This window comes from Brachyistius frenatus, unplaced genomic scaffold (assembly GCF_029030835.1).
Source record: "Brachyistius frenatus isolate BFR_SWC_R1_liver_20210118 unplaced genomic scaffold, ASM2903083v1 Contig_30, whole genome shotgun sequence".
Classification (NCBI taxonomy): domain Eukaryota; kingdom Metazoa; phylum Chordata; class Actinopteri; family Embiotocidae; genus Brachyistius; species Brachyistius frenatus.
In genome coordinates, this window is record NW_027210629.1 from 4,110,310 (window position 1) to 4,134,941 (window position 24,632).

General features: G+C 42.5%; 2 protein-coding genes across 10 annotated transcripts; both read right to left on the reverse strand.

Moving 5' to 3' along the window:
- Nucleotide 1: 1 nt before the first annotated feature.
- Nucleotides 2–7,834, reverse strand: ubox5 (U-box domain containing 5). 5 transcript variants are annotated; one of them, XM_069699593.1, is made up of 9 exons: nt 7,720–7,834; nt 6,744–6,871; nt 6,554–6,617; nt 5,789–5,890; nt 3,839–4,575; nt 3,026–3,639; nt 2,740–2,925; nt 1,463–1,724; nt 2–85 (listed from the first exon to the last, which is right to left on the reverse strand). In XM_069699593.1, exons 3-8 carry the CDS (start codon nt 6,605–6,607, stop codon nt 1,504–1,506), a joined length of 1,914 nt encoding a protein of 637 aa, XP_069555694.1. In that variant the 5' UTR covers nt 6,608–6,617; nt 6,744–6,871; nt 7,720–7,834; the 3' UTR covers nt 2–85; nt 1,463–1,503. The 5 variants fall into 5 exon arrangements, with proteins under 5 accessions (XP_069555694.1, XP_069555696.1, XP_069555697.1 ...); XM_069699595.1 differs by having other exon boundaries at nt 12–85; nt 1,491–1,724; XM_069699596.1 differs by lacking the exon at nt 2–85 and adding an exon at nt 985–1,369 and having other exon boundaries at nt 1,491–1,724.
- A 2,331-nt stretch (nt 7,835–10,165) lies between these two features.
- Nucleotides 10,166–22,298, reverse strand: lzts3b (leucine zipper, putative tumor suppressor family member 3b). 5 transcript variants are annotated; one of them, XM_069699603.1, is made up of 8 exons: nt 22,084–22,298; nt 18,148–19,036; nt 17,077–17,547; nt 16,837–17,004; nt 16,490–16,618; nt 15,875–16,066; nt 14,518–14,748; nt 10,166–13,258 (listed from the first exon to the last, which is right to left on the reverse strand). In XM_069699603.1, the coding sequence occupies exons 2-8, from the start codon at nt 18,997–18,999 to the stop codon at nt 12,191–12,193; spliced, it is 3,111 nt and encodes a 1,036-aa protein (XP_069555704.1). In that variant the 5' UTR covers nt 19,000–19,036; nt 22,084–22,298; the 3' UTR covers nt 10,166–12,190. The 5 variants fall into 5 exon arrangements, with proteins under 5 accessions (XP_069555704.1, XP_069555702.1, XP_069555703.1 ...); XM_069699601.1 differs by having other exon boundaries at nt 18,148–19,161; XM_069699602.1 differs by having other exon boundaries at nt 22,042–22,298.
- Nucleotides 22,299–24,632: the final 2,334 nt, after the last annotated feature.

Consider the following 24,632-nt stretch of genomic DNA (forward strand, 5'->3'; position numbering starts at 1 on the left):
TGACTTTTTGTGGCATGAAGACAGCTGCGGTGGCATCACGACAACCTCCGGGTCACACAAATTATCCTCCTGACGTAACCTACAACTGATAATGAGCAAAAACAAGTTTAGCATTTCAAATAAACATATTTTCAGGTGATTATTCTGTTGGGCGGCTTGTTGCATGCTCAGGGTCGTGTTGCTGAGATTAGTTGTTGTGATGCTGATTAACAGGTTAAATGAAAAATGCAAAACTGAGCATCAAACGTGGCAGGTACCGGTGTCAGGGAGTTCTTTCATTTGCATCACGGCTTTCAAGCGTGAGCCCTCAATGTATGTATAACATGTGATCACGTTGAGCATTACTGTACCCCTGCACAATATGAAATAAAAAGTTGTATAAACATTACTGTTAAATGTTCACACTCGTAGTTACAGGGAACTCCTGATACCTGCGATATAGCTTTAAAATCAACAAAAAAAAAACGAAGTCAAGTAGCCGAAACTGAAGCCGTTGTCCTGATTTCACATACAGAACAACTGATTATGGTCTTTGCTCTTACTGAGCGGATACAGGATCATGACCTTGGTTAAGCTTAATGTTGTCAGGGAAACCAACACACAAATGGTGCAGTTTGTGAGCGTGAACCCAATGCATAGCGTTTGCCGGCCTGTCATCTTCTTTAACCCTTTTGTGTGCGATGACTGGTGCCCCTGAAGGTAATTAAGGTGAAAGTGTTAAGGAGGTTAAAAAAATAAAATAAATACAAAATAAAAAATAGGTGGGCAAGGATGCTCCGGAGGAGTTTCGCTTCTGTTGTGAAAAAAAAAAAAAAAAGCACATTTATTTCTTACTGTAATGCTTCTCCATAAACATGAGCGATAAACGCGTTAAATAAGTAAAAAGAACATGATGAGTTCACCTTCTTAAGGCAACCGAACAAAGCGAGGGTCGGGACAGGGCGAACATGACATCAGGAGCTCAGGTTTTATTTATTTATTTAAAATCACAATGACCACACAGCCTTGGGTCGCATCTGTTACTACTTAAAATTCTTGTGGGTTCTTGCTCTCAGCGCTGCTGTCCCCCAACATTTTCTTTGCGCATTGTCAAAGTGTGCACGAATCCGGCATCAGTACAAAGAGCGCAGAACTGAACCAAGGCCTCAACTACACTTGAGTGCTAGATGAAAAGGCTAAAGGAAGGGGGAGGAGAGGAGAACTGGAGTTTTCAATGTATGTATTTTTGCACTGTATTAGTAAAAGTCTTTGCTTCCAGCGATATCCCCTCTTCAGCTGCGGACATTACGGAGGCCCGCGTGATCTGATTTTGTGACGTCGTGGGTCCAAGAAAATTTCAAGAAGTATAATTCAGTCAGACTTGAGGTACCTTTAATGCATTAAAGAAAAAATGATACCAAAAAAAAAAAAAAAGAGGAATGAGGGATGATTAATATCACAGGAACGTTTGGAAAGAATTTACCGCCACAGCAGTTTTACGACAATCTGACCTTCTGCCATCTGTCAGTGATGCACACGTGTGACATGACTGCGCGGGGTAGAGCTTTGGCAGGTTGGACACAAGATGCGATCGGATGTTGACGTGGTGGCAGAGTCGAGTGGTTTTGCTTCTCTCTGCAGGCAGCCGCGGCAGAGCAGGTGACCGCAAGGTAGTCGGTAGATTGATGCTGCTGATGCGAAGTAAACCGAGACCGAGCGGGAACACGCAGAGCAGGTCTCCTCACCTGGCAAGCAAAGGTGAGGGTGAAGAAAACATAAAAGATTGACCAAAATCAATTGGAAATACTCATCCAGAGTTATACGGCGATTCATTTATTTTTGTGGTGCGTTTTAGCAGGTTTTTTTTGTGTTTTTTTTTGTTGCATTCATGGTGTAAATTAAGTTTTTGGTTTCTTGCATTTCCCAGAATGCCTAAATAATTTACCCACCTTTCCACTGATGTTTGTGACTGGTGGAGAAGCGATAATAACGGTCTATTAACAGAAACAAATACAGCCCGAGCTGAACGATGGTCTACTTAGGTCTTTAGTAGTAGTGTAAAAAATTACCACGCACATTTTTTTAAGCCTCGTGAAGTTTACAGTCCCGGTCAGAAAAGTTGGCACAGCTGAATTTTATTTCCAGGACTGTAATCTCTATTTTGTTAAAAGAAAGTGCAGCAGAGGTAGCGAATCCTCCAGAACTTAGACCGTTTATGAAGATGGACACCATGACGCTACTGGGAAATAGAAATATTTTTGGCTTCTCTTTTGAACGACGGAAGGAAGTGGTGACACGTCGTCAATCTAAACGGCGTCTATGATTCAGACCAAAACACAGCTCTGCATTAAAAAAAAAACATGCAAAGAGCTGAACTTGTTGCGCTTACATTTTTCCAACTTAGACGCCAGCTTTACACTTCAACACTACCTTAAAATATTTGCGCTTTAAGACGTTTTTTTTTGTATTTTATCAAAATAACTCATTCAATTATTCAGCACGCAGATGACCAGCAGGGACTTGGGTTATCCTGCAGAAGTAATCTGTGGATCTTTTTATGGAAACTTAAGATACTTCAGGATCACCCTTTGAATGCATTTCTGACTGCCATGAATCAAAAGTGACCACAGTCGACGTCCTTCTCAGAAGCCAGTCACAAACCCTTTAAAAAGTCACCTTCCTGGGAGTTATACATTTTGAAACGGACACTATTTTGAGTGCAATACTGCCTCAAGTACTTTAAAAGGGGACAGATCCTACCTGCGGACACGCTTGGAAAGCCTAAAGCCTGGCACTGCTGGGTGGTGTTCTGTGGTTCAGAGTCGGGAGTACCACGCCTCTGCTGCGACAAGTTTGAAGTGAAGGAGGGTCGGCCCTGCAGGGCGGAGAAGAGGGCCTCATCCAGACTCGCTGACAAACGCTGCTCATGAGAGCTGCAGCTGGAGACTGGCAATGTATGAAGGAGCAAACAGCAGAGAAGTCAGCGGGAGGGAACAGAAAAAAAAAATGTTTCAGACCTTGTTCTCACAGAACATGTTTTACTCACCAGAAACTGCTTCATTTCGTGGTCTTTTTGTTCGAGGTGATGGCTGCTCCTCAGCTGTCAACGCTTCTGGTGATTCTGTGGATATTTCACTCCGCTCTCGTTTCTTTCTTCCGTCCAAGTCTGATTTACTGTCTGTACTGAGAGGCTTGGTGTTAAATGTGTGATTCCCATGATATGATGAAGGACCTAATCCAGTATCTTCCATTTGCACAGTTCTGTTTGTGTTATGTTGAATAGCAGCGCTGCTCATTGAGCATCTGGTGAGGCAGGGAGAGTTCTGGGACTGCCCGTGTTGCTTGGAATCTATAAGTCTTGAGGCCCGCGGATTTTCTCCCCGGTCTTGTCTCCCCAACACCCCGTCCCTCCTCGGCATCCCTTTCTGCAGGAGCAACTGGTCAATGCGGCTTTTCAGTTGGGGGTTGGGAAGAGGCTGGGAGCCTGAAGTGAACGGGACGCCGGTGAAGGGGTCGTTTGGGGCTCGACCCCACGTGGCTTCCCTCTTCCGATACTCGTCCAGAGTGGCGTGGTCCACCGACACACCACTGGGCAGCAGCATCGGCAGCATCATCACCTCCTGTGTTATCGGGTCAAGGAATTCTTCTGGGATGGAGAAACTGCCAGTCAAACAGAGAGCAGGCACCCGTTTACTTTTATCGAATTATTCTACAATCCATTTTTTTTGACAATACTAATTTAAGAAGGAAGGAGGCCGAGACAAGAAAGCAACAGGTTGGTAAATAGCTCAAAAACATGTGACTTTACAAAACCAGAAATCAAGGACTTCAATCGATGCTTCATGAGTGCCGTACGTACCTCGAAGGTGTTGGTTCTGGTTGTGTGGTTTGTCTGACTGCAGGAGTGAAGAACGCAGGTCGTGGCAGCTGTCTTTCATTGGCCTTGTGGACTTCTTTAATCCTCTCCACCTCCTCTGCGGTGCAGCAGCGGGACGGTTGCCCCCACACAACCAAAGTCTTCAGCCCCAGACAAGACGCGGCACCGCCGTAAGGCACAGTCACGCGGAGCTGCGTCACAGCGCCGAGCGAGAACGCACCTCGGCTCCACAGCTCCTCTTGCCGACAGTTGGCCGGTTGCGGAGGAGGCGGTGAGGGGAACGGGGCCCGCGGACGAAGGTTTGAACGCGTGAAACAGACTTGGGTATCTTCGCTAAGTTCGCAACGAGCTACCAGTTTAAACTCTGGCTCGGGATTGCCGGGTTCAGTGTTTGGCTGACACTTGAACGCGTGGCCTCTTTGTTGAGGCTGACCTGGAGCCTCTCCTCCCCACCGTCGGGCCTGACGGCTCCACTGGTGGCCATTACTCTGCCGAGGTTCACCGTCACGCTTTCGAGGAGTTTCTCGGTTCTGTTCATTGCGGTTCTTCACCTGCATTTGATCCTTTTGCCGAGCCGGGTCGTGGCCGGTGGAAGGTGCCGGGTCACAGCTGGTGCTGATCTCCAGTTTCTTGCAAGCCTGTCCTCGGTCCATGCCCCAGGGCCAGAGCGCCACATCCACCCTGCACAGCTCCACCTGGAAGCCAAACGTCAACGTCACCTGAGACAAACGGAGTAAAAACGTGATTAGTTATCGTGATTAACGTATTACTAGGGTCCCAGAGATCCTCGCTGCCCCCTGTCGGAAAAGGACCTGGGACCTCCCGTATTGGGAACAGCACCTATTTAACATGCTGCGGCACCTCTTTTGTCACAATCAAATTTTGTGTAACAAAACAAGCAAGGTAATTTGGTCTGTCATTCATATCCAAGTGTCTTGTAAACCGCTTCTTTTCCTATTTTGGATGAATTTTAAAACAGATTTTTTTTTTTAAAAGAGAGAGAGAGCAAGAGAAAGACATCAATCCATCAGGTGATGAAGTGACAGCGCTGCGTGTTGTGTCACAATAGTGTCACACTATTATAGCCGACTGCTGAACGGGAGCGCAGGAGCTTGAAAGACAGAACACGTCACTTAGTTCAGTTTTTTAGCCTGGTGGCTTTTCTTGGTTGCAAAATCAACTTTTGGATTTAATTCCATTTTCACTCCACTTAACTTGAGACTTCCTGATTTACAAATTAGGTACTGATCTTACCTTTATGCAGAAACATATATTACAGATGTTTTTACTTTATTCCAGTTTAGTCAGAGAATAAACTTCAAGATTCTATATGACACAAAGCTTTGAACAGTTTTAGATCCAAAGTATTTATCGGATTTACTACTCGAATACGAACCCTCCAGACCTCTGAGGTCATTTGCTTTTGGACTACTGGTTGTTCCCAAAGTAAATATTAAACACTGTGAAGCTGCCTTCAGCTTCTATGCTGCTAGAATCTGAAACGAGAAGAGCTGAGAGTTGAGATCACGCTGACCTGTTTCTCTTGTATTCATTTTGTATTGTCTGGAGGAATGAAAGCTATACAAATACATTTTGCCCTTTATTGCCAACAAGAGCCACAATATTGTGCTTTAAGACTGCAATGCCTTTAATCTTCCAGTCATTTTCAGTAAAGATGACATTGAGTGTAGCTCAGTCTTTGTGAAAAAGGATAATCAGGAGCTTTCAGGCTACTGGTACATATCACTGAAAGGAAAATATGCCGATTGCTTTCTGGCAGAGATGACAAGAGCATATCATGTCTGTGTGATAAATATGAAGCTACAGACACGAGAGCAGTGTCGGTCTTCTTATTCTAGAGAGTTCTTTGAACTCTTGGCAAAAAAAAAAGAAAAAAAGCCCCTCTACTAAAACAAAACAGCGTCACCTTACCTGTACAGGTGGACGTAGGAAGTACTCAAGCTTGAAGCCCCGCCTCCGGAGAGCAGGGTCAGCTGACAGAAGGTTTGTGACATCATAGCCATCTGCACACAGCTGCAGATGACAAATAAATAAGTATTTATGGGCTTTAGTAAGAGCTTGATAATAAACACTGTAAGAAAGGGGATACGGCATATTGTTTTTATTAATTATTTTGGTTCGTTGATAGCAGACATGAAAACATCCAAAATGTCAGTGTACATGGCTGTAAAACCTCGCATGAAAGTTGATAATATAAAAGTTAAAAATAAGGCAGGGGGAGGTAAAAGTACATCATTTTCTTGAGGGAGTGACAGTACATCTTTTATCCCCTAACCGCTATGATCAGATTACAAAACGGCAATAAAAAGAACATAACAAGGACATTTGTGATTCAGTCTCCCACACACCACTTTGTCCTCTGCTTCATTATTTTCACATCGCTGTCCTCCATCTTGTGCTTTTCTGCGTCCGTGTACACCGTTTCTCGCTGCTCATTTCAAAACAAGGTGAATGGTACCTTGATACAAAACCACCCAAGTGTGGAAGTGAAGGTTTAAACTTGTTTTACGCCAGCGGTAATTGTTTTAGTAATTACCCGCGCCCTGCGTGTTTCAGCAGTTGTGCTCTATAACTATAAAAAAAAAAAAAATGTTGGGAAAGCCAAGAACACGCCAAACAGAAAACTGGCTTGAGGAAGGAACAGTTAAATCGAGAGGTGAATGAAATGCGTCGCACCTTGTTACAATGAGCTGTTGTTTGAAAGTGCGGCAGACAGAGATTCACGACCATGTTCTCCAACCTGCGAAGACATGAACTGATTTCAGAGATATGCACGTTCCCTTGCGTCACGTATGCCGAGATCATATTCAAGGCAAAGGCAAGCGAATACAGCTGTTCAGCACCGACACGGTCAAAACATGTTTACCGTCTTTACTACTGCAGCTCAAAAGACCTCCTAACAAAACGACCTTCAACAGACTGGCTGACCCCAAGTCACCTCCGATTTACAATGTTCAGCGGTGACTTCAGGAGGGTACGGACGCACTTTGTTACCTTGTGGGAAGTAATTATAGTGATTAAAAAAAAAGGGAACATGGTGACCTCCAAGCATGTTTGACAGCTGCAGAGTTAATTCAACAAACAGATCATCCACAAAAAAAGCCACCAAGGTTAGTTCTGGAAAAACTGCCTCCTCGATCGATTCGTCAATCAGCATTAAATTAACGACGCTGCAGATAAATAATGAACCAGTTTAGTAAAATGACAAACATTCGCTTAAATTGTAAGTATTCACCTCCCATCATTGTAAACTGAAAATGTTTGGGTTTGGCACTCTTGTGAAACTTTGGCTGAAATTGTGATGGGTGTGTTGTTGTTTTTTTTTTTTTAATGTGGCTTTAATCAAACATTAGCTATGACTCATATCATCATTTATCATTATAATAATTAAAACTGAGAACAAACAGTTGGCTGATTACTAGCTGACGGTCAGCCTGATCATTTTCATGGTAAAGCAGGTTTTTTTTTTTTAAATGGTGATAATTTGCTGCCGTCCTTTGTTCACTTTTGATAACCACGTAAGTATCTGAGAGTTTTAAACTTTTAAAAAGAGACAAATCAACCCGACTGCATCACCTTGATCCCGAGGAAGTTGTGATGACAAACTTTCTCTATTTTCTGACGTGTTTTGCACAAGATAATTAACTGATTGAGGAGGACAATAACTGTCAGATGAAAACACTCTTAAAGTTGAAGGCTCCAGGTAAACAACAAGTTACAAACATGAACACGAGTGTTTTCTTTTCCAGAGCTAAGAGGTAGCGATCAGTTGTATTCCTGTAGCTACAGACCGACAGTGTTAATATTACCTTTACAGTCTAAGACCATTTTAAAAAGCTTACCTTGCTTGGTCATTGACACGCTTGCCACCTTTGACTCTTTATTTTGCTCCTCTGACCAATTTTGGAAAGTTGCTAACTAGCTAGCTTCTTCTTCTTCTTCTTCTTCTTCTTCTTCTTCTTCTTCTTCTTCTTCTTCTTCTTCTTCTTCTTCTTCTTCTTCTTCTTCTTCTTCTTCTTCTTCTTCTTCTTCTTCTTCTTCTTCTTCTTCTTCTTCGTCCTCCTTCTTCTTCTTCTGTGATTTGATTTTTGCGGATCGCAACCAATTTGAAGAGGTGCATACCGCCACCTACCGTACCGGAGTGTGTAGGTTCAGCGTGATCGTTTCATAACTTTTTTAAATTATGATAATAATAATAATAATACTTAAAAAACCAAACAAAAAAACAATAGTGCCCTGCAGCAGTCACGGCATTCTTCATTGGTTGCAAGAATTCCCTCTAAACTCCATCTCCGTCCCAATTGACACATTTTCTCCTTCAAAATGTTCCTGTCTGTATTGTATCTACTACAATTTAGGACAACATGTCCACATCTTAAGCAACATTACCAATAGTGCACTTATCTGAGGCGATTTTTGCCATTAAATACAGAGTTGAGTTTAGTCCTATGTATGACCGAATAGCCTTGAGAATATGACCTCCTACTTGCCTGTGAAAGCCTTCATATTTATGGATTTCTGAATGTTCTAGAAATGTCTTCCTTTGATGTCAATGTCCCACTTCTTCTGCCATAAATTCCGTACTCCCTCTCTTATCAATGATTTAGCGTCCTCCTTTCCAAAAGGAACATTCAATATCTCCTCTTCTTTTAGTTTTAGTTCTCTCTTTGCAGTCATATCTGCTCTCTAATTGCCCTCCACACCTATATGAGCAGGAACCAAGCAAAAATGAACATTTATTCCAAGTCTTTGAAGTCTCAACATTATCGGAGCTATTTCCATCAATAAATCCTCTCTTATTGTTTGTTTTGACTTCAAGCTGTTTAAAGCTGCAGCAGAATCGGAACATGTGACCGCTGATCTCAGGCCTGACCTCTTCTGCTCATTGTAGTCCAAAGATTATTGCAATGATTTCAGCTGTTAAAACAGACAATCTGTCATTAATTCGTTTGCACATGATTAAATTCTGGTATGAATACCACTGATCCATCAGTATAAACCGGCATATAGTTACAATAATTATTGTTTATATATTCTTGAGTCCGATATCCAATATCACTCAAATTTCTTTCCATCCATTTTCTCCTCTGTTCCACAAGTGTTAAATCCACATTGTGGACTGGTAATATCCAACGGGAACATTTTTCCACATTACATTGGGCCCATACTCCAACCCATTTAGACCGTATTCTTTGGCCATTGTACTAATAGTCCAACCAAACCCTTTGCCTTTAAGTTGTGTTTATTCCCAACAATCACACAACAAATTTGATGCGGGAAGTTCCTCACCAGATCCCTTTAGCTTCACCCAAAATGCCAGAGCTAGTTTTGAATGTCTTAAACTTAATGACAATTCGTCAGCTTCTACCACTAATGCGTTGTTAGGGGTGGATTTAATTGCACCCATACTAAGTGTTAGATCTCTGAACTGAATTCTGTCTAATGTTTCTAATGTACTCTTGACTGCTGCTTCACTGATGATCCTTCACTGCCCTTTTTTTTTTGTTACTTCTGCATGTGCTTAAAAAGCAAGATGCACATCTCTGCTTTCCCTTACATTGCCCTGCAGTGTGTCCCGTTCTTTGACACTTCAATCATCTCAAAGGAGCTGGAATAAACATCTAAGGAAGCCGAGAAGGGACACCCTGCATATTTATAATTTCAAATTAGTCGACGCCCAACAGATGCAACAAGTGTTATATAAGCAAGAATAGCCTCAATCGAATTACTTGTCCGTTGATATTTATGTTTTCTGTATCACAGTACAGCTAAAATGTCTCTAACAAGCACATTTAATGTTTGGATTATTTGTATTTATATTTTACATTGCAGCTCATCCTTATGAGAAGCAAACACGCAGCCTGCAGCATTTCAAGAACGCCTCAGTCAGATGCATGGTGTTAAGAGGGAAGAACCCAGGCTTCTTTTGTTTGAGGGTTCTTACTGTTTACTCACTATTATACTTTTCAGGGATATAAATTCAGTGTGTATTATGTTTATTCTATAGCCTATATAACCAGTATCTTTGTCTTCTTTTTTTAAATTTTTTTTAAATTTTTATTTTTTATTTTTGTGTCTTCTTGCATCTAATCATCTTGGGACCCCTGAGATTTATTCCTTTTGAGAGTCCATAGCCTCATAAACCACTGAGAAAATACACCGTGCCGGGCATAATCCCATACTGCACTATTTCGAGGACTCCATTTATTTCTTCTGGTCAGTATATTCAAAGCTGGTTGCCAGAATCCAATCTTGAGGGAAAAGTGATTGGCTCACTGACAAAAAGTGTTGAATTATTCACATATCTTTATTAGTTCTGCTGAATTTTAACAAAGGGGTGGTTTTAATCAAGCCAGAGCAGTACTAGTAACATAAATGCAAACAATAGATTTTAAACATGTATAAAAATCAGTATCCTTTTGTTCTCTAAACAATGCAATACTGTAACTACATTTATCACCTACATCAAAAGGAACATCATTTGTGGACAGGGTTGCTATGATTGCACCATTATGGTAGACCAGGTAGGCTATCTACACAGTTAAAAAAAAAAAACACATAAAGGAAAGCTCAAATGGCACATATTTTCCTCTGTCAGTTCACCATAATATAATAACAGTAATAAAGATGATAATACTATGTAATACTTTAGAGATAAGTTAATATTCTTGAGCAAAATCTTTGTATGCTGGCATAAACAACACATATAAAAGCCATGATATTCACATCTGAGTCTACTGTACATCATAACTTGTGTGTAGGACATAGTGCAGTTGGTGTGAATGCTCCCTTTAAAGAGGCAGACTCTCCACTTTTCAGATATTTTTTTTCAACTTCCCTCTCACTTGCTTTGTCTAAATGAACTATACAGAAAAAAGTAAGAGTTTTTCAGGATATACACACTCTCTCTGTGAAATTTCATTCTCACAAGCTTTGATGTACATTTTACTGTACCTAAAAGAAAATCCCTTTGCTCTTCATATATCTTCACTTGCCGTATTGCCACTAGTCCCTCTATCCTCAATCTCATAAGCTGAAGCTTTTCATATGTATACACACATGCACACTCTCGCTTGCGCACTCTTTCACACACATTTACAATCTAGAACTATTATAAGTATTTCTTTCTAGTATATCATACATTCTATAAAATTGTTTTTTTTTTTTTTTTTACTTTGGGGATACTGACTGGTTTCGCACATTTCTTGGCTGTGAATGCACAAAGCGAATGACACAATTATCATAATAATCAAATTCAAATCGTGTGCTTCCATTCACATTCTCCTGGCAGTTCAATGAGAAGAAATTGAAGTTAGGAGTGCTGTGAAAGCTCCCTAGTGATCCCTAGTGTTCATTTTTAGACACCACAGAAAATCTGAAGTGAAGGCGAACCAGGTTCACCAATAGCTCGTTCTATATTCAGTTGGGGATGATTATCTGCTAAACATATCTATTTAAATTCAATTTGTAGAAAATATAAACTCTGTTGGTCTTAATAATGTGTTTAAATGGGCCATCCATGTTGGACCCTGTGCATGAAATGACTTGAAAACTGAATCAAGAATCAATCTGTGTGATGTTTGACGTCAATATCTGCTGGGATTTAAAAGAAATAGTCCAGCCGTAATGTTGTGTAACTGGTTTGCTGATATTCTAATTAAAGCACTGAAAATGGTAATTACTCTCTTCATTTTTTTTTTCATCTACTCCCAGCATTAATTATTTTCTTATACATGCTGGAAAGAATGGAGTAAGGCGCTCTCTGGCCAAAAATGCAAGTTAACATCACACACTCTGACCGCTAATTCTACTTTTACATAACCAGTGACACAGACTTACAATGAATAAATACCGCATTATATTCTTGTTGTTCATTTCTGACAATATCCCTGATTGCCTTGGTCCTTTTCTAGCAAGGGCATTAAATGACTCATGTATTAGTGCTGTAATCTAAACATTGTCATTTAACATCTTGTTTTTCTGCCATCCATCAGTGTGGCACACTTTTCAGTTACAGTGATGTAGTAATTTGCAACTAGTGAGAGAAAGGCTGCTGAGGAGGGTGAAAAATCATTGATAATGATGAGTGTAGTTCAACTTCCTGTTCAGATGACCTGCTTGTAACTGATAATGCTGCATTTTACAGTCGGCCTTGTTGCTGTTTAGAGTTGCTTTGAAAAATATGTCAGACTGTACTGACTTATTCTATTGTAGACTGAAATGTTTCTCTGCTGAATGCTGAAGTGGTTGTGGGTGAGAGGCCTTGTCACCGTGAGTGTAGTGAATTGGAGAATTTCCTTCATGGAGCTGTCTCTAGATCTCAGTTGACTCTATCCTCTCCAGGCGCGAGGGTCCCGCCCAGGGAGGGGCAAGCTGGTGGATGGATGCAGGGCCCTTTTGGTCTTCACAGGGTGGGGAGAGGGTGAGGGCAATGGGGCCAGAGAGGGAGGGGGGCGGCTGAGGAGCCAGAAGTGAGAGGACTGGCGGTGAAGGAGGAGAATTGGAGGAGGTTGGGGAGGTGGTGGTGGTTGTGGTAATAGTGGTGGTGGTGGAGGTTGTGGTTTGTTTGGCTCCCAGCTGGCTCATACGTTTTTCCAAAGCTTGGTTCTTCTGCAGCGTTTCCACGTAGCTGAGCTGCAGCTGTGCCTGGTATTTCAAAACCCGTTCCTTCTCGTCCTGCCAGGTGTGCCGTTCCTGGTCAAAGTTGAGAGCCTGACGTTCCCGTTGCTGCCGCTCCAGGCGTAACGCGGCCTGCAGCTGCTCCAGCTGCCTGCGCAGCTCCCCTGCTTCATCCCAGTGACCCTCCTGGACTCGCTGTGGCTGATGGGCATCCTGACGCAGTTGCGAATCCTGGCAGAGTTGGGACTCATGGCGTAGCTGAGCCTCTTGCCGCATTTGGGCCTCATGACGGAGCTGGGCCTCCTGACGGAGCTGTGCCTCTTGACGCAGCTGTGCTTCCTGGCGGATTTGGGCTTCATGGCGCAGGTGAGCCTCCTGGCGGAGTTGGGCCTCCGGTCGGATCTGGGCATCCTGACGCATCTGAATGTCCTGCTGCATGTGAGCATCTTGCCGCTGCTGCACGTCGCGCCACTGAGCTTCTTCGCGTTGCTGCCTCTCTTGTCTCTGAGCTTCCTGCCTCTGAGCTTTGGCTTCATCACTCTGAAGACTCAGCAGGGAGTCAGATGTCGGGGTGAGGGAGTTGGTTGAGGGCTCAGTTGGGTTTCGTGGGCAGTGGACAGCTCCCCACGGTGGCAACAGCCCTGCAGCAGCTAAGTTCGGGCTTATGACAACTTCTGCTCCTCTGCTCACTTCACTCAGAGCCCGTTTTAAACTCAGCACTTCTGCCTCAAACACACCCAGCTTTTCTCTGAGGATGGACACCTGTGGAAAGCAAAAGGTAGAGTCTCTCATCAAAAATCTGACATGATTTTATATCAGTTTATAACCGACAATATGGCATTTGATAAATGCATAAAGTGTTTTTAAAAAGAATGTTGATATAACCGTGCAGCCCTTTTAGTAATAGAATACCCAACATATAGACATTATATTCTTGTAAGCTTCTTATGGGCTCATTCAGCACAATGGACTTTTTTGTGTGCAGCTGTGATATATAATGTTGCCCAATCCCCAATTTGTCCCAGTCTCCTAGCCAATTTTTTAAAATCCCTCCAAAGGATTTTGAGGATTAAATGCTCAACAATCTAGATTTGGAGGTAAACATCACAATCCTGCAATCTCACTTGTTGTAAATTATTTTCTGACTGCTCTGGAGTGTCATCAACATTGTGTTGCACTTTGTGCAGACCCTAAAGCAATTGACCATACTCTGCTGCTGCACAAGATTTTCATCATAGGCCGAGAATACCGAGGTAAGTTTCATGCATTTTTGAGGGGAGATATGACGACTATTTTTAAACATCAGCTGAAGGAGAAGCACAAAATCTGTCTTGTTCTTGTTGTGCCAATGTGACTGTACATAAATACGTCTAATATACCATTTTTGGCTTATCGCATAGATCAGATCTAACTATGAGGCTTTAACATTAGTTTATTATTATTAAACTATTAGCATCAAATTCTGCTGACGGATTCTATCAGTAAATATATAAATACATCCAAGGTCAACAATATGAATTTTAATCTTTGACAGTGACTTTGGTGCTCCTAATAATGAAATAATTATAATACTGACTTGGGTGAATCTTAGCTTTCTGTAAAGAGACAGAGCTTGTTTTTCTGTGCACCTTAAATCAGGAAAGGAACCTAGTGCATCCCTCCATTTCCACTCTTTAGTGCTGGACTGGCGCTGGTTGAATTCCCTTGTAAACTCTTACAAATTACAACAAAATTAAAATAAAATGAAGTAGAGATTATACTAAACAAAAAAATGGAAATAAATCAAAATGAGTTTTAATCAGAGACACTTCAAGGTGCTTTTATATTTTTGATAGAGGGAACTGTTTGCACTACTGAGGAAGATCCTTAATAACAGTGGATGACTAAATATGTTTTTAATGTAAAAATATTAATAGATTGTTAACTTATGTAAATGAATTATCTTTTTGTGCTTTTATTTTATTTGTAATCCTTGGTGTTGAAAGTTCTGAGTATGAAGTTGCGTGTAATCGATAACCTACCTCAGACAGAGTCCTCCTCAGCTCTCCCTCACACTTCTCCAGCTCCAGACTTTTGGTGCTGTAGGAGTCCTTCAGGCCCAGCATGACCTCCTCGCGCTCCCTCAACTGAGCGTTGAGCTCCTTCAGCTGGCCTCTCAGGGCCACCATCTCTCCAGCTCGCTGGGTCACCTCGGCCTGACTCTCCCTCAGCTGCTGCTTCAGCAGGGAGATTTCTCCTGCTTTCTGACACACCTGCCACAGGAAGAATTAATTAAACAGTCAGTGTTTTTTCTTTTAGCATTCAATTACTTCCACTTTCTGGGATATAAATTGAAACCTAAAGTAACTGGCATCCCCTATGTTCTATTCCACACTTAACAGGGCAGACCATGCGTTTGATTGATTGAGTAACATTTTATTTGAAATAATACAACTAATAAAAATGCCATGGGCTAAAATACTGGGACTCTTAGCCCAGAGTACACTCTTTCTATAAAGGCTCAGTTGGATTCAATTCCAGACTAATAGCTAAACAGCCCACTGTTTTTGCTCATCCATTCACGGTGTTCAATGTTTTGGATCATTATGCGGATGAAGAAGCCATGACCTGCAACTGAGCCAGACCTATCGAACACTGGGCATAACGTTTTGCCGCAGAGTGCTACGTCAATATTCTGATTTCACTGCGTCCTGCATAGATTTAAAGCACCATATTCCAGACCCCATAACACATATGAGCCAGAGTGGGGATGGTGGACTGTACAGCTGATGTGACTCACCTAAAAGCTCTAATTTTGTTTTATCTGTTCAAAGGACACTGTGACTCGTCAATATGCATTTCAGAAAACTCAATTTTTGTACTTTTCTTTTTCAAGAATGGGATCTTTTTCCCTGGAGCCCAATGTCATTCAGAAACTGATGTATGTTATGACCAGGAACTTTTGTACCTTGATCTTGGAGGTCAGTTTTAATGTGTTGTGGAGTTTATCTTGGTTATATTTCCCACCATTTAAACTTCTGTTCTGTCTTCTGTTCAGTCTGTGATCAATGTTCCTCTTATGGCCTTCATGTCTGCAGATGTGGTCACGAGTACATCAAGCTGCTTGGAGAGGGCCTTTACCTTGAACACGCTTGGCAATTATTGTCCTTCTTACCTCCTTGGACAACTGTCTTATTATGTTTCTCTTCCAGTTTCAGTAGGAAGAGTATGATGGTGTAATTGTACCAACACTTTCAGCCACATCTGTACTTACACACATACGCAGCTTCACACACACCCGTCTTACTGACTGCTCATGTCGTCATTCTACCCTGATGTAACCCTAATACCATTTTACTGAACTAACACATAACAACAACTCGTATGCTCATATTTCACCTCCCACTTGGTCTCCTCCAGACGAGGCAAGATGTCAGCCTGTTCCTTCCTATAATCCAGGCACTTTCTCTCCAGCTCCTCCCTCTGAGCCAACAGAGCTGCCATCTCCTCCTGGAGCCTCCTCTTGTCCTGGGACAGACGGGATATCTGCGCCTGAAGGGCGGTCTGGGAGCGCTGAGCACGACGGGTAACCTGCAGACCAAATGCACATACACAGTATAAGGTTTCATGACATCTATGTATACGTGGAACGTATACACACAGATCCAGTGTTGTATATCAGGGATCGATTTAGTATGCTTTTCATATGATGCTGCATTTACTTGCATCTCAATTTCAGCATTAACCTCTCAAAACCTGGAAAAGATTCCACTCATCAAAGAGCAAGATGTGGCTTCTTCCAACGATAAAAAAAGCAAATACAGTGGATGTGATCAAAAAAAGTTAAATGTCTTTTAGACAAAAATTTGTATTGTTTATATCCATGTGTTTCTCATCAGCACTGCTTCTACAGGGAGAACTTTTGTGTAATATCATTTCATAAATTTGATTGATTTTAACAGGCGATCGAGGATTAAACATTAATCCTCGAATTGAAGTGTGTGATCAGATCACCTGCTGCAGGCGTGAAGCATAGTTTTGCCTCAGCTCGTCCATCTGTCGCTCCCAGACCCGTTGCTTCTCCTCAAACACCTGGATGATCGCTGCCTCACTTTGGTCCAGGTTTCTGCGCATGTGCTGCACCTAGTGGAAAGAAATAACAGGAATCAGGCCACAAAGCAGCCACCTAAATAGTTAAGTGCAGCAGAAATTTCGGAAACAGTCTCAATACCTGGGAAAATAGAAACAAACACATCTACATAGCTTCACCAGTAGTCATTTTTTTCAATTTGGGTGAACTGGCCCTTTAAATACTGGAAAAGTCCTTGAACTGAGTGCCTACAAACTGAGTGGCCTCTGACCTCTTGCTCTTTCTCCCACAAGCGGTCCTCGAGGTCCTGGATGATGTCATCAGAGGAGGGCGAGGGGCGTAGAGGTGCTGGAGCATCACTCAGGTGGCTCAGCCTCTGATAGGATGAGGAGCTCTTACCGGAGGAGGACCGGCCGCTGTCTGAGGCACTGAGCCCGTTCTGGAGGAAAGAACCGCATCAATACACATTCAAAATGATAAAAGTCAGGTGATAAAAGTCACCAAAGCGTACCTGGTAACCAGGCTTCTCCAGCTTGTCCAGGACTGCGGCGGCCCCAGCCATGCCCAACCTGTTGATGTGGCTGGTGGAAGCACTGAGGGGCCCCAGGACTGCTGGGGGACCGCAACCAGACCCTGAGCCTGTGTAGGTTGGCAGACTGGTCAGGGAGTTTCTCCCTGAATCGGACATCCCTCCCTGAACCACTTCAGTAGCATTTCCCCCTCCCTCACTCCTGATGACCCTCACTGGGCTGTCCTGGTCCAGGAGCAGGGCCTCTGGGACCTCTCCCGACTCTCCTCCTCCTCCATCCCTGCCTCTCCTGCCTACTCTGCCCTCACTGAACCCTTCACTCCTCGCCTCAGTCTTTCCCTCGCCCCCGGTCCCTCCTGCCTGGCCCACCAGGTTCTGCATGGAGTGGAAGCTCTTGGGAACCACCGGCTTGAAGGCAGAGGGACGAACAAGGCCTGAGTTGTTCTGCATCGCCTGCAACAGAGGTGGAAGAAAGAAGGAAGGAACGAAAGAAATACAGAGAGAAATACGAGATACATGAGCAGCAGCTCACAGACCAAAGTACACTGTAGTGAACGTTTCAGTGAGAAAAATTCAGCATTTTGACATGTTAAGCCTAACAAAAGAATATAGGAAATGCATTGTACATATTATGATGTATTTGTAGCTGCTTAAATTCTGAAGCTCTTGCAAACAGGTATGTCCCAAGAGGGAAACATGAATAACAGTTTTTGGTGGCAATTATCACTCCTCCTCTGCATATTTGCCATGTAAGAAGTGGGGAGCAAAGTATATAGTTCTCAATTTGTTCATACTAAAAGCCAATATTTGGCTTCAACAGTCTTTGATGTACAAATAAAGAGGGAATCTTTTCACAACAGATTAACACTGTTAAGGGCAAAAAAGGGTTTTGTAATATTTTTTAACGGCTTCAAGAGGTCAGAAAGAATTCAATTAAAGTTTTTAACAGAAATAAAGTCTTAGAATGAGAAAATAAACATAATTTTATGACAGTTTTTCACATTTTTTCACTATTCCCCTCATCTTCGGATCTCTTAGATTCATTTTACAAACCCCCTTTGAAGGTGGTGACCCCCAGGTCGGGGGCCACTGTCCTAAGTCTTGAAGTACCTGCTCCAGTTTTCCCGACACTGGCAGGATCTTGGGCGGGTTGTGGTTTGGAGGGTTGTGGCTGGCTGGATTGTTCTCGCTGTCGGTTCTGGCGGCTGCCATCTCTCTGTGGTGGTGTTGGTTCATGCCCACACCGTTCTTCTCACTTGCTCCTCGGCCCACAATGTTCCCACAGAGATCAAGACCTGCGGCCTGCATTTCCCTCTCTCTCTCTCTTTCCATCCTCTCGTTCTCCATCCTCTCTCTCTCTCGCTCCCTCTCCCTCTCTCTCTCGCGCTCCCTCTCTCTTTCTATCTTCTCCCTTTCAATTCTCTCCCTCTCCCTCTCCCTGGCTCTCTCCCGCTCCCTCTCCCTCTCCCGTTCCAGCCTCTCCCTCTCTACTCGTTCCCGTTCCCTTTCCCGGTTCCTCTCCCTCTCTCGCTCCCTCTCTAACCTCTCCCGGTCCCAGTCTCGATCCCGGTCCCTGTCTCTCCCCCTCTCCCGCTGCCTCTCCCTCTCCCACTCCCTCTCCCTCCTGCCCGCTCCGTTGCCACAGTCCAACTGGTTGTTATTGGACGGGCCTGTCATTGTACATTCAGTGTTGGTTGAGGAGGCTGTTTCGGTGGGCCGGTCAGTCCCAGTACAGGTCCCAGTTCCGATACTAACACTGCCTCGTTCATCGCTAGAAGCCGTCCCGTCTGATATAGTCGCCTGGGGGCGGGGAAGCCGCTCTGCGCTGCAGCTGCGGTCGGCAGGGCAACGGCGAGAGAGAGGAGGGGCTCGGGGCAGGGTGGTCCTCGTACCCACAGACTTCATGGCAAACTCCTGCTCTCCTGCCACCCCACTGCCAACACTGCCCATAGTGGGGGTCAAAGGTCAGGGATTAGAGGTTAGGAGTCAGGATTGGGGAGGGTCACAGATACATTTGGAAGTAGTGTGGGTCATCACAACCTAATGCAGGTAGTGGGGGCACACACACTAGAGGAACACAGAAAAACGAAAGGAGTTATACAATATTGTACTTGCATAAGGACTAGTTATACAATAACAGATGCAGAATAGATTCCAGCCCACATACAGGGGCAGCGTGGTCCTCCCACCATGATAAAAATGAAAAAAGGTCAGATAGATAAGTCTGGACAACTCTACAGTGAAGAGAAGTGTAAAAATAAGACTTTAATGATGAAGTCAAAGTATCACTCTGTTTATGGCATCTGTTCATTATGTATAGGCCTACACCTATAAGTGAGGATATGCCAAGTAATTGTGGACTTTTTATTATTGTGCATTGGTCAAGAGAAATGGGCTGAAGAGATTACTCAAACTGATCTGACATGAAAAAGACAAATTACACTGAATGTTGTGTCTGTTAGCATCGTTGAACTGGAGAAGGAGGGTATTTGTTTGTTTGGAGGTTTCTTTTGGCTTTTTATGGCCACAAACAAAGGAACATGTGCATAAAACAGGTCGAATACAATCAAAAACAACAGCCCTGTAATGAATACCATTTTTGTGAAGCTTACAAAGTTCAGTTTTCATTCACTCCTCTGTATTAAGTATTGAGGTGGGAACCCTTTACATCGCCACAAACTTGGTCTGCACATTTTATTAAGTAAAAATGGAAACATAGCATTATTATAATAAATATGTTTATGGTGAATTAGAAGTACCTGTCAGACCTCGCTTTAATTTACCAAAATTGTAATAATATTTGTAGTAGAGCACAGGTGTATAGTATTATAAAAATAACATTGTTTTAGTTGGGGTCTCTTGGAGCCCAATGTGTCATCTTTTGTTCCATAAATCTGAGACATGTCATTCGACAAAAATTATGTTTATGAAAAATTCTCTTACATAATGAAACTATGTTAAGTATGTTTTTTGGAGCAGTTTAATGTAGTCTCCAGGAACCAAACTGAATATGAGGGTTACTGCACATCTATAGTAACTTTTAAGGCAGTAGTTATTGGTGATGTACATTAAAGTGAAAGACAATCCACCACATAAATAACCCAAATTAAACACCACAATGTTTCGTCAACATCTGTGTAACACAGTCTCAGTATCAAAAGCTCTACTACTCAAAATAAATATTTATTGCAGGGCTGTGTAAATGTGAAGGAGGCTGCAATGTATTCCTGTTAATGTGGTTAGTATGCATTTAAATTGCCAGTTTATTGTACTTCAATGAACTTAATGCAATCTAATACAACAGTCTGGCAAGAAATTCTCATGAAGGTTAAACTCTTCCAGAGAGGTGTTAACTGAACTTTATATCATTGCAGAGGTTGTAGTTTCGGGTGATGTTGAACTGTACTGCTTTACACTCAAGGCTCTATTAGCATTTGGGGAAAGTGGGCGACTGCAGGCGAAATGCTGTCTGTGTGGACATTTTTGGTAATTTGATGAACTGCAATTTCATTTGGTAATACGCACCAATAAAACAGTGAAAACTGAAAGGTAAATACAGAATGTTTCTTGCATTTGATCTAATTAGGAGTTGACGTTACGTTCCATGGAGCATATTCATAAACAAATTTGTTGTTGATCAAATAACCACACTCTGACAGTTTACTGATATATTGGCTGCTTTCTGGGAATGTCAGCGTGGGAATTTGAACACAGGTCATGTGGCTTCCCCTGAGAAAGGTGTTTCTAATATTTAGTATAACCTTAATATAACGCTATGGACAAGATATTAGAAACACCTCTCGGGGGATGAATACAGTTGAGCAGCATCACAAATGACATACTAAACTTTAGTGTTGAATATAAACATCTCTGAAACTGTTTTAAGGAAGGATTCAATGCAGGATTGTATGAGTTATTTTCAGTTTGGTGTACCTAATAAACTGGAAAATAAGCGATATGAATTTCTCGTATTCAACTGTATTGCATTATACTGGGAGGTGTTTCAGGTATTTCATCAGGTGTCACAGTTCTATCAGTGAGAGTACACTAAATATTAGAAACACCTCTCAGTGGATGCCCTCGGGTTTTAAGGATATAGGATGTTGACCACATCTCCATCTAAGACCGGCTTGGGCCCCTACATTTTATGATATCTGCAATACTTTGTGTCCTTTTAGCCAGAAGTCAAAAAGCAACTCAACATCACCACAAACCACCAGCCTCAAAAATGACCACAAAACTGAATCATCATCTAAAACTGAATATATAACATTCATAAAAGTAGTATTAATTTCATCAAAATTCATTTGTGTACATTGTAACAAAATCTTTGCGTGTACACACATTTATGTGGAGAAATAAGAAATCTATAGCTACATATATGCTATTAGGTTTATATGGCTATGATCTGTAGCCATCAGCTACACTGAAATACAAGATATTTTGGAGCTTGGTCACAGCTAAATATTTACATCACGAAAATCACATTACCCTTGCTTAGATAGAGAGAGAGAGAGAGAGAGAGAGAGAGAGAGAGAGAGAGAGAGAGAGAGAGAGAGAGAGAGAGAGAGAGAGAGAGAGAGAGAGAGAGAGGCAGTCATGCCAGTGCACCTCCCCTTCTCAGCCCCTTTACTAGAGGTTTACTTCCACTTGGGTGAATAGTAGTAGTAGTAAAATACACTGCCTATCTATCTGCTGCTCTGCCTCAATCCCCTCCCCTCACGACTCCCTCTCTCTCCCTTTTCTCTGCATCCCTGGGCGGCAAGGGCGGCTTTAGCAGCATCCGCATCAAACCCTGAATCGACTGCGCTCCCTAACAATTACTCGCAAGGCCTGAGACAAAACACAATCGCACGACCCTCGCCGAATTGCACAGACAATGAATCTGGATTAAAATGCACAGTGTCAGGGACATTGACGACGTATCATGCAGTAGCTTTGATTTACCGATTGTAGCATCCTGGCGGTCCATCATCAAAGGCTACTCACTATTTTGCAGCTTGGCGGTGTGTAAGATGGCAGCTCCAATAAACAATATTGTCACAAGACAGCAACGTCAGTCCTGTCGGCCGGGCTCTGAATTATTCTGCGTTGGTGCCGTGGGTCGGTAATAGGGATGCTGTCTTCGACCGCTGTCAGCGTCGGATGCTGATGATGGAGTCGGTCGGTTGATACGCGCATCAGCTGAGAGACACACACCCACCTCTGGTCCCGCCCCTCCGGCTACATGATACAAACGCCCCCTTTTGGCATTCATCCAGTGCTCTCCCTCGGGAAAAGCCTATAGTCATATAGGCCTACTGTAAGGTCCCCCGGGTGGATGGACGGATGGATGGATGGATGGATGGATGGATGGATGGATGGATGGATGGATGGATGGATGGATGGATGGATGGATGGATGGATGGATGGATGGATGGATGGATGGAAGGATAGATGGATAAACGGAAGGATGGAAGGAAAGATGGAATGATGGATGGAAGGATAGATGGAATGATGGATGGATGGATGGATGGATGGACGGACGGATGGACAGATGGATGGATGGACGGACGGATGGACAGATGGACGGATGGACGGATGGATGGACAGATAAATGGATGGATGGATGGATGCATAGAAAACACAAGTCAAGTGTCAAAAACAAATTAATTAAAAGCAATAAATTGCCTTCTAGCTTAAACCCATATTAATTTATATTTGGCCACTTGGAGGCAGTAACTAGCTATAAACTAACTGTTTCCTTGTTTACCAGATAATCCCTAACTTTGTCTGTCTGTAATTGCTGCTGAGTGGGTAACATAATTTACTGACAGTTACTCAATGCTTATGAGAGCAGTGAAAAACAGTAAAGGTGAGGACTTGACAACCAAAACAATTAGCTTCAAAACACTTAAATCTTCTGAAGTTGAAGGGAATCACACACTGACTTAATATAAAAATATATGAAATGCAATATGTAAATACAAATGAATGTAGTGTTCAGGTATGAAAAGTGAAGCCAATATGGAAGTGCAACACCACAGACGGGCTGAATCCAGTATCCTCTGGACAGACTTGCTAGTATTTCTCAGTTTGCTCACACACAACAACGCACATGTATAGATTCCTTTTCTTTCACCGACTTTCACTCATGTCCAGTGGCCTTTCAATGTGGCACTTTTATCCCAGATTATATTTTGAATCCCTTAATCATAATTTAGTGTCTTTCAGGTAGAAACATCTGATGTCTCTCTGAATAGTCTTGGTTTAGATGTCTTATTACTGTGCTGTCCTTCAGTATTTGCATAGAAAAATGTGGTTTATGGTTGTTATAGCCCTTCTTCTGCTCAGGAAAATAAACACCAGGGTCCCTCAGCAGGACAGGAGAGGAGCGTTGGATCATCTAACTGAACAAGTTTATCAAATATTGTCCTAGATGTGCGTTGGAGACTTCTCGTAGCAGGTACAGCAAAGTTGTAAATAATAACAGTAATTGGTTGGTTTAATCTAGAGTGCCAATAAGATAACATGCAGCACATTACGGGGCCCTGACAGGAACAGGTGCTCATATACTGTTCCTGTCATTAACATAATTAGTTACACCTGTGCTCTTCCTATAGCAAAGTATCTTCTGTGACGGAAAAATACAGGAACTTTATGAGGCCAGCTAACTACGACTGCACCAACTCTGCATGAGCCAATATGTGATTGTCTGCTGAATTTAATCAACAAACTGATCAGTTTGTCAGGACAGTAATAGTACTGTGTGTCCTTTCATATGATGTATTCAGTTACTTACCAACCCAGCTTTCTATAATAATGTAGGGCTATGTATTTGAATCTTAGGCCTATGTAATCAATCATATCGGCTATAATACTGAAATTGCTTATCTCCAAAGAAGAAGCACCTTTTCTGTTACCTTAGCTGGATTGTCCATAAGAGGGCAGTGGTGTCTATTTGCTGGCTTACAACAAGTCTCACAGCTATAATACTGCTATGAGAGGAAAGGTAAGGAAAGGCACTGCCTTCAAGGATTTTCAGGCTCCCTGTGGCCACAAAGAGGCGCTATGGTTTCTTCCACTAAATTGGACCCTGGCTCTCTAAAAATCAGTTTGTTCCAAATCTTCAATAAATGTATGTTATGTGTACACAAAGAAATACTCAAAACTAAGCTTTTATGGAGAGCTACCTTTTTTTGGGGATCTGAACAGCCACCATTTCCTTCAGAAACAGATATAAGATTCAGTGGGTTTTTTAGAAATGAAATGAAATAGAAATATTCTAGCTGTTTTGAGGTTTATTTTAAAAAACTGTCAGCAACATTCAGCCTGACATGTTTCATTAGTATCGCTGGAAAATTGGGTATCTGCACTTGAATTTAAAGCTTTATTGATATGCCTCTGCATAGGCATCACATGTCACTCCCTCATCTAAAACAGTCAAAAGATCATTCAGAACCACTATTGCAGATACAGTGCTCTCCAAAAGTATGATAAGAGCAGAGTGAACATTTTCACATACTGAGTATGCTACTTATGTGCTATTTGCTTTTTAA

Excerpts from the sequence above, each read along its gene's own strand:
- lzts3b (XM_069699601.1), bottom strand. The coding sequence starts at position 19,044 with ATGGGCAGTGTTGGCAGTGGGGTGGCAGGAGAGCAGGAGTTTGCCATG. Across the intron at positions 16,619-16,836 it reads TGTGGGAGAAAGAGCAAGAG|GTGCAGCACATGCGCAGAAA; the intron begins GTCAGAGGCCAC and ends TCTTTCCACTAG. Across the intron at positions 13,259-14,517 it reads TGAGGAGGACTCTGTCTGAG|GTGTCCATCCTCAGAGAAAA; the intron begins GTAGGTTATCGA and ends TGCTTTCCACAG.
- ubox5 (XM_069699593.1), bottom strand. The coding sequence starts at position 6,607 with ATGGTCGTGAATCTCTGTCTGCCGCACTTTCAAACAACAGCTCATTGT. Across the intron at positions 4,576-5,788 it reads TCCTACGTCCACCTGTACAG|GTGACGTTGACGTTTGGCTT; the intron begins GTAAGGTGACGC and ends CGTTTGTCTCAG. Across the intron at positions 1,725-2,739 it reads CTTTCCAAGCGTGTCCGCAG|GTGAGGAGACCTGCTCTGCG; the intron begins GTAGGATCTGTC and ends TTTGCTTGCCAG.